Raw genomic sequence first — 11321 nt, 5'->3', positions numbered from 1 at the left:
ACTTTTTTTAAGTGCCTATATTTAAATAACATATATTTTAATGTTCGAAATTATTGAAATAAATAAACGATGCAAAAAGAAATAAAGCAAAAACTGAAACGCAAACTGTTTCGTTTAATGCAAAACGTTATATTTATGTAAAGTAATGCCTTTATATCTAAAATCTAGAAGAAATGATTATTATTTCGAAGTGCATACGCTATTTATATGAGAAGAAATATCATTCCTCAATGATTTTTATCATACATTTTTGAATAAATACATTGAAAAGCAATCCGTCTTTCATAAAAAGCAAAGTGGAAATAATTCATATAGTATTAAAACGCATAAAATTATATTAATGAACGTATCTTTAAGTATTCGAAATTGAGTCAAACATCATGCTAACTCTTGCCAAATATGACACTTTTAGATAACATTTAAAATGTTGTAACCTCTTCTATAACTGACCCTCATCCGTTATACAACCGCATTGTAAATGAGACTATTGATTGACAGTTTTATGACTGGTACGCAAAGTGTACTGCAAGTGTACTTTTGAGAGAAAAGGCCTTTCTCATTTTCTCAGTAGATATTTGGTCCTTATGAAGTGTGTATCTCGTTTTATATCGTCGAAAAAATCTGTGATGGAACCCATAGCCATTTCAACAAAATTACTCTCTACAAAAAAAGGAAAAGAATGTTTAGCTGTAGACGATTACCCACATCGTTTGCACCGAAAAAATAAACTAGGAATGAGTTGGGTACGTGTAAAAGAAAAGACACATCGCTGTAAAGGAAATGCAAAGACAAATTTTCAATACGAGGTACTGAAGAAAACTGAACATTCTTGCGTGCCCAACGTTGCTGAGATCGAAGTTAAGAGCAAGTTAGAGACTTGCAGAAAAAGAGTCCGAGAAGAAACATCAGTTCCCGTTCCCCACATATTTCAAGAAGAACTTTCAGAATTATATCAGAAAGGTTATGATTTCGTTACTAAAATATCGACGTACTCCAATGTCAAGACTGTTTTATGTAAGGAGAGGAGAAAGGCTTTGGGAGCTACCCAAAATCCCCAAAATGCCAAAGACATTCAGTTTGCAAATGATACACTTATGCTTTTAAATGGAGAAAACTTTCTTCGTTTAGATTTTCAAAATGACCAAGATAGCAGGATTTTAGTATTTGGAGGAGAAGAATCTCGGTACCTTTTGGAAAATGGAAAGACCTTTTTTTAGATGGAACATTTAAAAGTTGTCCGAAACAGTTTGCTCAAATATATACAATACACGTCGATTTAAGGAGTACAGCAACTGAGACCAACGTTTATCCAGCGCTTTTTGCATTTCTGCCTGATAAGAGACAAGCAACTTACATTACAATGTTTCAGGAAGTGAAACGTTGGTGCCCTAAGTGGAAGCCGGACATTATAAAATTGGATTTTGAAGCCGCAGCCATCAATAGTTGCATGTTAGAATTTCCCAGTTCGACAATTTCCGGTTGTAACTTTCATTTTAATCAGTGTTTGTGGCGTAAGATACAAGAAATGGGTGTAGTAAAGGAATATAAAGAGCACGAAGATATAAGAAATGTCTGTAGAATGATTTCTGCATTAACTTACTTGCCAATTGAACACATAGATGATGCTTGGAGCATCGTATGGGAAAAAGCCTTTAGCATTGACAAACTTACCACATTCATTGATTATTTTGTCGAGCAGTGGATGGACAATCCAAATATACCCATTAAAGTATGGAATGTATATGGACAGCGTCATAGGACAAATAATTCTGTTGAAGGGTGGAATTCCAAATTAAATGCAATCACTGGCAGAAATCAACCTAATGTCCACTTATTAGTTAAAATACTAAAAGAAGAAACACAAAAAGTGTCTTTTAATTTGAAATCCAGAGAATTAGGCGACCCTGTAATAAAAAGGAAAAAAGCATATGTAAAATTGGATGAAAGAATTGAAAACATCCTAAAAGAATTCGAAACATCAAACAATTTAGAAAAATGTCTAAAATCTTTAAGTTTTATAACTAGGTTGGACTAAATCCAATGGTAAATGATATTTATGCTTTTATAGTAAAGGTTAGTTAGTATTTATTTACTTGTATTTTTTTATTTACTTGTATCTGTTTTATATATTTTACTTCTATTATTTATTTTTACTTACATTAATGAAACTAATTAATTTTATGGCAATTGCACCTGTTCTAAAATTTATTTGACTCTAAATTACAGTTTTCCACAAAATCCCTGAAATTCGTTCATACCCTTCATTATACTGTTACTTACTATTAATTTTTAATGTTTAAAATGCATTCGCACTATAATATAATATAAATAATCAAATTTGATTGGCAAAAATGTATTTATCCTTGTAATTTGATAATTGAGTGCAAAAACCGAAAATTTCGGTAAAAAAAACCGTTATCCCACGTGAAAGAGATTTGCCACTTAAAATACTGTTTTAAACTATATTTGTGATTTTTAAAAGTATTTATTTACTTATTTATCTGCACCCTATATCTGTTCTAAGATGGGGTGAAAATGTGTCCTCTCTAACCACGATGAGTTTCGGAGTGTCCGCTCTGACCACGAAATCTTATGTGTCCGCTCTAGCCACGTCCGCTCTGGCCACGCAACCTATCGCACAGCTTGAGATTGGGGGAAGGGAAAAACAGCAACCAGTAAAAATACGGGCAGCGACAGTTTTAAGGGGTTTTTTTTTGTTTCCGTCTATAGACGGGCCCGCCGTTTTGAACGGAAAAAAGATTCCGTCTTAAGACGGGTTTGCCACTTGGAGGGTTAAAAAACAGTATTGAAGAAAAAGACAGTGTACATTTTAAAAGCTTCAACTTTGGCTTTATGATGTCATCAAAACACAGCCGAGTGACTACGCCAAATTTATCTTTTTAAACTTGTTTATTTATAATATCACAGTTGGACAAAATATATAACATAAAAACATTCACAAACATATAAACAATAGGAAATTCATACATTACAACATTTGTATACCCATTCCCACGACCATCATCTTAATGTACAGGATAGAACATCATCACCAGGCATCAATGCCTTTTACTTTCAACACCACACATCACGCTGACTCCCGCCGAAAAAGAACTCTCAGTCTGCAAAACGTACTACCGGTGTGATATCATATTTTTTTTATCTAAACGTATACTGTGCTGACATCTATCGGCCGTTCTGGCAATTACCAGGTCAAATTCTTTACGGTCTTTATTCCTCCCTTCCTGGGGGAAAATTTTTCTAAGGCTCCAAAAATGTTTTGTACCTGGATTACACCTGAAAATATACTTAACAAAACAAAACAATTAGGGCAAGTGTTCAGTAGAACCAATTTCCAATTTCTATCAACCAATTACAGTATCAAACCTATCTGAAACAGTGCCTTTACAAAACTGTTTCTAAATATTTTTCTTTTAAAACAAAAGATAAGATTGATATTAACAAAAAACACTGAAAGAAAATACTGATACTGGAAATACAAATAAATAAAAAAAACTGATATGTATAACAAACACGAAATACAGAAAAATCAATATATATAAATGCAAATAATTAGTTTGAATATGAAAGGCATGACACAAACAAAATGATAATTAAAAGTCTTAAGGAATTTGACTTAAACTATCAGCATTCCGATATTCTTTCCCTTTCCTATGCACCATTTCATGCTTAAAGGTTTGTAAGAGTAAGGACCATCTCAAGAGTCTTGGGTGAGTTCCCACATTTTTGTCCAACCACACTAAGGGGTTGGGGTCTGTTTGAATCACAAACTTCTGATGTCCTTCTAAATAACATCTTAGTTTTTGAACGGCAAAAGTAATAGAAACACACTTTCTCTCAGTTGTACTGTACTTCTGCTCAGTCTTAAAAAACTTTTTACTCAAAAACATAATGGGATGTTCTTCATTCTTTTCATTTAGTTGGGAAAGAACAACACCAGTTTCAATATTTGATGCGTCACATTGGAGAATAAAACGTTTCGTGAAAGCAGGACAAAATAAAACTGGGTTTCCAGTTAATTTGTCCTTGAGTTTGTCAAATGCTTTCTGACATGCTTCATTTAAGTCAACATTAGAATTTTCGAATTTTACCTTTTAATAAGTCGGTAAGAAGAGCTGCAATTACTGAAAACTCTGGAATGTATATCTACGATAGTATCCCATTAAACCTAGAAAGGCTCTGACTTGCGTCTTCGTGGTAGGTGTTGGAAATTCCTTTATAGCTTGAACCTTTAATTCTGATGGTTGTCTAAATCCTTGACCCACTAAATGTCCAAGATATTTTACATGGGCTAGAGCAAACTGACATTTTGACGGTTTAATATGCAACTTAGATGAACTTAAACAATCAAGAATGTTTTCTATGTGTCGTACATGATATTCCCAGCTTTGTGAAAATATAGAAATCTCGTCCAAGTAAAGAACTGCATAATCTTCACAGTTTCTTAATAAATTAGCCATAAGTCGACTGAAGTTAAAGTAGTATGGCGCATTTTTCAAACCAAAAGGTAACCTCAAGGGTCTAAAAGTTCCAAAAATTGTTACAAAAGCAGAATATCTTTGTGCTCGTTGACTCAATGGGATCTGCCAATATCGTCTAGTGAGATGCAAGACAGGAATATATTTAGCTGCTGACACTTTCTCTATGAGTTCTTCTATGTTTGGCAAAGGGAAATACTGCGTTCGAGTTACTTTGTTTAATCTTCTGTAATCAATATAGTGCTTTGCACCCTTTCCCGGAACTTCAACAAGTATTAATGGAGATGTAAAATCATATTCTCCTGGATCTACTATTTTTATTTCTATCATCTTATTAACTTCTGCTTTTAGAACATCAACTTGACGAGCAGACATACGATAAGGCTTTGCAACAATTGGTCTATTAGATTCCAATTCAATATCATTTTCAACCAAATCAGTGCATTCAGGATTATTTGAAAAGATGTTACTATATTTACATAAAAGTTCTTTGAATTCTTGTCGTTGAAGTTGTGAAAGTTTTGAATTCAGCTGAATGTCACTAATGAGCTTTGACCATTCAGAAGCATCATGATCAAGTTCTAAATTTGGCATGCCTTCTTCGTCTTGAAGATTTTTTATCATCTTCTAAGTACAATAAATTTATATTTTCCGCTGTTTGATGATATGTTTCAGCATGTTTACATGATACACAGATGTTTTATCTTTCTCTGAAAACTTGACGACATAATTTGCTTCAGAAAGGTGCTGCACTATTTTTCCAGGACCTATTCATTAGACAGATAACTTGGTAGGTCAGGACGTAGCCACCACCGAAACCAGTTCACCAGGTCTAAATTGGCGCTTTACGGTCTTGCGATTGTACCATAGCTTCTGTTTTTGTTTGGCATCTTCCATATTCTTGACAGCCACTTCTTGACATTTCTTCATTGTGTTAATAAGTTCTAAAACATATTCGATAACACTGCTTTCCACTGGGTCTTCTTCTGTTAGTTTCTCGTATAACAACATTACAGGAGTGTTTAGATTTTTTCCATGAACTAATTAAGCTGTAGAAATTTAGGTACTGTCATGTATAACAGTTCATAGGGCAAAAAGAACTTGTGGTAGAATTTTTTCCCAATCCGGAAGTGCTTCAAGGCACAGGACTCTAAGAATCGTCTTCAAAGTTCTATGCATTCTTTCTACTAGATTACTTTGAGGATGGTAAATAGAACTTCTGACTAGTTTTACTCCAAATATTTCCAGGAACTCCGTTGTAAGTGCACTCATGAATGACATACCCTGGTCTGTTTGTGGCGCTGCAGTTGGAATGTGTGGCCTTATGAATAAATCGAGATAGTGCATTATACTGCTTTTTTTGTCTCAAGGTGGAGTCGGGAACCCTACGATTAATTTTTCTATATTTTTTATTCTTTTTTTCTTCAGTATTATTTAAATATTAAATTTAGATTTCTTACGATTTCGACCAACATTCCTTCTTCATAAAAGAACATTTGGCTTCAAACTATCTGAAAATTTAAGTGAAATTTCCAGCTTAAAGATCTTGCACATGCGCAGAAATCATCCATATTTTTAGCACTGTGCTTACAGACCAGATTTCCATCTCATTTATAAACTTGAATTGGTTAACCGTATTAAGAATATTATACCGTGTCGCTGCAGTAGGAATGTGTGGCCTTCTGAATAGAACGACATAATGCTTTATCCTGCTTTTTGCTTGTCTGCAGGTAGAGTAAGGAAGCCGACGATTAATTTTTATAGATTTTTATTCTTATTTTTTCATTATTAATTAAATACTAATTTTACAATTGTTGCGAATTCGACTAGCATTAGTACTTCATAAAAGAAAATTTGTTTCCACACCATCTATAAATTGTATTCAAATTTTAAGTGTTGAAATCTTGTACATGCGCAGAGATCACCCGTATTCTTAGCATTGTTCTTTCACACCAGATTTTCATCGCATTAGAAACTTGAATTAGTTAAATGTACTAAGAATCTTAGAGTGGCGCTGCAGTAGGAATGCGTGGCCTTATGAATAGATCGAGATAGAGCATTATACTGCTTTTTGTTTGTCTCAAGGTAGAGTGGGGAAACCTAAGATTAATTATTATATATTTTTTATTCTTTTCTTTCTTTTATTTTCATTATTATTTTAATATTAAATTTAGAGTTTTACGATTTCGACCAATTTTCCTTCTTCATAAAAGAACATTTGACTTCAAAATATCTGAAAATTTAATTGAAATTTTCAATGTAAGGATCTTCCACATGCGCAGAGATCATCCATATTCTTAGCACTACTTTCAGACAAGATTACCTTCTCATTTAAAACTTGAATTACTTAAACGTATTAAGAATCTTATACCGTGGCGCTGCAGTACGAATGTGCGGCCTTTTGAATAAAATGACATAGTGCATTATGCTTGTCTGCAGGTCTATTTAAGGTATTTTTCTCGATTTTTACGAGAGTTACTATAAATTGTTCCCAATCATATATTTTAAAAATAAAATTTAATATCAAAATATTTCTATATTTAATCGAAATTTAAAGAGTCAAGTTCACGCACATGCGCAGAATCCACTCCTACACTTAGCGTTGTCCTTTTAGACCAGATTAACACCATGTTTAATACTTTTATTGGATAGTTATAATGAGAGTCTTATACTTTTAAGACGCTCTCCGGATACAAGGATTAGTGGCTAGATCGATAGGGCAAGCCGCTGATTTTTCAAGGGCTTCAGTTCGAATCGTGAAGTAGAAGGATTTTTCATGTTTCTTCTTCTTATAGTTTTTTTTTTAATTTTATTTTTGGCATTTTTCTCCACTTTAAAGAGAGTTACTATCAATTGTTTTAAATCGTATATTTCAAAAATAAAATTTAATATCAAAATATTTCTATATTTAATCGAAATTTAAAGAGTCAAGTTCACGCACATGCGCAGTATTAACACCTATACTTAACATTCTGCTTTTAGACCAGATTGACACAATGTTGAACACTTTTGTTGGATAGTCATAATGAGAGTCCTAGACTTATCAGACTCTCTCGGGGTACAGGGATTGGTTTCTGGATCGGCGGGGCGAGCCGCTGACTTTTGATGGTCTTCAGTTCGAAACTGTAAGCGGAAATTTTTTTTATATTTCTTCTTTTTTTTCTAAATTTATTTAGGTATATTTCGCCATTTTCACGAGAGTTACTATCAAATGTTTGAAATCATAAATTTCAAAAATAAAATTTAATATCGAAATTTAAACAAGCAAGTTCACGCACATGCGCATTATATACTCCTTTACTTAGCATTGTGCTTTTTGACCAGATTGACACCATGTGTAACACTTTTATTAAATTGTCATAATGAGAGTTTTATACTTTTAAGATCCTCTCGGGATACAAAGATTGGTGGCAAGATCGGTAGGGCGAGCTGCTGATTTTTCAAGGGCTTCAGTTCGAATCGTGAAGTGGAAAGCTTTTTCATGTTTCTTCTTCTTCTAGTTTTTTTTTTTTTTTAACTTTATTTTAGGCATTTTTCTCCACTTTCACAAGAGTTGATTTCAATGGTTTTAAAGCGCATATTTCAAAAATAAAATTTAATATCAAAGTATTTCTATATTTAATCGAAATTTAAAGAGTCAAGTTCACGCACATGTGCAGAATCCACTACTATACTTAGCATTGTGCTTTTGGACCAGATTGACACCATGTTTAATACTTTTATTGGATAGTCATAATGAGAGTCTTATACTTCTCAGAGAGTCTATACGCTCTTTGGGTACAAGGATTTTTGGCTAGATCGGCACTGTGAGTCACTAATTTTTGAAGGTCTTCAGTTTTAATCGCGAAGCGGAAATCTTTTTTATATTTCTTCTTCTTTCTTTAAAAATTAATTTAAGGTATTTTTCTCCATTTTTACGAGAGTTACTATAAATTGTTCCAAATCATATATTTCAAAAACAAAATTTAATATCAAAATATTTCAATGTCTAATTGAAATTTAAAGAGTCAAGTTCACGCACATGCGCAGTATCCACTCCTATACTTAGCATTGTGCTTTTAGACCAGATTGTCACCATGTTTAATACTTTTATGGGATACCCTTAATGAGAGTCTTATACTTTTCTGACGCTCTCGGGGTACAAGGATTGGTTTCTAGATCGGCACTGACTTTTTGAAGGTGTTCAGTTCGAATGGCGAAGCGGAAATCTTTTTTATATTTCTTCTTCTTTCTTTAAAAATTTATTTATGGTATTTTTTTCCATTTTTACGAGAGTTACTAAAAATTGTTCCAACTCATATATTTCAAAAATAAAATTTAATATCAAAATATTTCAATATTTAATCGAAATTTAAAGAGTCAGGTTCACGCACATGCGCAGTATCCACTCTGTCGTGGCTGGTGCGTGATACTTTTAAAAAATAGGCAAATAGAAAAATTATTGCAGATTCGTTCGAGTTACTCTGCTCAGTAACTCCTTCTTCTCCAAGAGCAAACACTCGAATGACATCACTGTTTTAAATTCACTCGCGCTAGTTGTCTAGCGCCATCTATGAACGTTTATTTCCTGACGCTTCAAAATCCAATCACTACACCCCCAACGTAAGAGTAGTGTTTATATGAAAACATAAATGTACCTCTGAATTAAAATTGTGAATTGGATTTTAAAAGGTATCTAATAACATCAAATTATTCAAATAAAAATAAACACGAATGCAAAGTTAACTCGAATGAATAACTAATTACTAACAAACATTTAAGAAAGCAATGAGGTAAAATAAGAAATGCACAATTGAATATAAATACCATCTTGATAATAAGAAACTCACTTATTAGTTAATATACATTAATATATACTTAATAATTATATAATCACTTATCAACTAATAAACACAAGTTTATAATGAATATAATCACTTAGTAAACATTAATACATAATTAAGAAAGGATTTCACTTGATAAACATTACTCAAATGATTTTTCAAATATAACCAAAACTGCTCAATGAAAATTTATAACAAACACTAGAAAAAGCTATATTCCTGTAACTAATCCTATTTCAAATAGTTTTGCACATTATACTCTTAACCAAACTTGAGAATACCAATTGTTCAACATATTAAGAAAATGATAATTAAAAAAAACATTAAAACAAATATACATAAATATCAAGTACAAATTATTATTATTTTATAGTCACTAATCCCATATTGATATATAAAACAGAAAAATGATATTAGTACTAAAAAAATGTTTTTCAGTCTATTTTGGTAATAAACGTGACAGAGAATCAGCATGCGGCATTTTAGAACCAGGACAATGTTTTAATGTTATGTTGAATCTCTGCAAGGCAAATATCCACCTTTGTAGTCGAGATGACTGAGGAGCGCACTTGGTCAGATAGGGAAGGGGGTTATGATCGGTAAAAATGTGGATCTCGGATCCAAACACAAGGGTTTCAAACTTTTTCAAGCTCCAAACTATAGCAAATGCTTCCCGTTCGATTGTCGACCAAGATTGTTGGCTTTTGTTTAATTTTTGACTTGCATAAGCGATAGGGCACTTTTTTCCATCAACAGTCTGTGATAAACACGAGCCAATCCCGATTGACGAGGCATCACAATGAATCACAAAGGCTCATATTCGGGGTGTGTAGAGTAGGAGCGTGTAACAATGCTGTTTTTAATTTTTCAAAATCAACACTATGCATTTCCCACCATGGCAACACATCTGCGCTTCTTTTCTTAGTTAGTTCCGTTAATGGAAAGGCAATCTCGGTGAAATTCGCAATATAATCACGATAATAGTTGAACAGACCAAGAGCACTACGTAGTTGTTTCTTGGTTTCAGGTACGGGCAAACGAGAGAACGTTTCTAACTTAGCTGGATCAGCTTGATGCTTTCCTGAGCCAATTATATGTCCCAGGTATGAAATTTCAGATTTCGCAAAAGCACACTTTGAAAGATTAATAGTGAATTCCAGCTCTTCCAATATATCCAGCACCAAATGAAGATGTTTCAAGTGAGAGGGAATATCATTGGAGAATATAGCAATGTCATCAATATAAGCACGGCAAAATTCTCTGTATGGTGACAATGCTTTGTTCATTTCCCTTTGAAAAGTTGCAGCTGCATTTTTCAGCCCAAAAGGCATTGCCTTAAAACGATATTGTGCTCTATGGGCCTTAAAAGATGTATAATCTCGCGAATCTTCTTCCATGGGAAGCGAATAGTACCCCTTCAAAAGATCTAACACACTAATCACATTTGCCTGTCCTATGGAATATATTAATTCCGTTGCGTCTTCCATGGGAAAATCGTCAGTTTTAGTCGCTGCATTCAAAGCTCGATAATCCACGCACATCCTGATAGATCCATTCTTCTTGTTTACACAGACTATAGGATAAGCAATGTCAGCTGAGCTCTCTTCAATTAGATCTAGTTTTAGGATTAGATCTATTTGGGAGTCTATTTGAGGTTTCAGCGCTTCAGGAATCCTGTACACGTAAGGTTTTTTCCTTTCTTTATCGTCCTCTAATTTTATCTTGTGATGACCAACCTTTGAAACTCTAACTTGTCCGGTAAATATTGAATGATGATTCCGCAATAAGTTCAGGATTTGACATTTCACTTCCTCGGAAAGATGTCGCAAATCCACTTGATCAAATATCTCTTTCCAGTAACATACATTTTTATAACTGGGGGATGAATAAATTTCTCCAAAGTCTGCATCATCTTCAAAGATCATGCCTACAGCATTAATTCTTGGTTAGTATTTCCGCATTTTACTTGCATGACAATGCCGAATTTTTCCATCGCTAA

At 33.3% G+C, this 11321-nt stretch overlaps 2 protein-coding genes across 2 annotated transcripts; one reads left to right on the top strand and one right to left on the bottom strand.

Annotated features, from left to right (window-relative positions):
* The first annotated feature begins 1360 nt into the window (after nt 1-1360).
* Nucleotides 1361-4071, top strand: LOC129989211 (uncharacterized). The gene is made up of 2 exons (XM_056097591.1): nt 1361-1779; nt 3942-4071. Exons 1-2 carry the CDS (start codon nt 1361-1363, stop codon nt 4069-4071), a joined length of 549 nt encoding a protein of 182 aa, XP_055953566.1.
* Nucleotides 4072-10116: 6045 nt separating this feature from the next.
* On the bottom strand, nt 10117-10653 carry LOC129989204 (uncharacterized). The gene has a single exon (XM_056097583.1). It carries the CDS (start codon nt 10651-10653, stop codon nt 10117-10119), a length of 537 nt encoding a protein of 178 aa, XP_055953558.1.
* Nucleotides 10654-11321: the final 668 nt, after the last annotated feature.

This window comes from Argiope bruennichi, chromosome 10, assembly GCF_947563725.1.
Source record: "Argiope bruennichi chromosome 10, qqArgBrue1.1, whole genome shotgun sequence".
Taxonomy (NCBI): Eukaryota; Metazoa; Arthropoda; class Arachnida; order Araneae; family Araneidae; genus Argiope; species Argiope bruennichi.
Note: the sequence above shows the minus strand (reverse complement) of the source record. Positions and strands in the feature narration are given on the sequence as shown.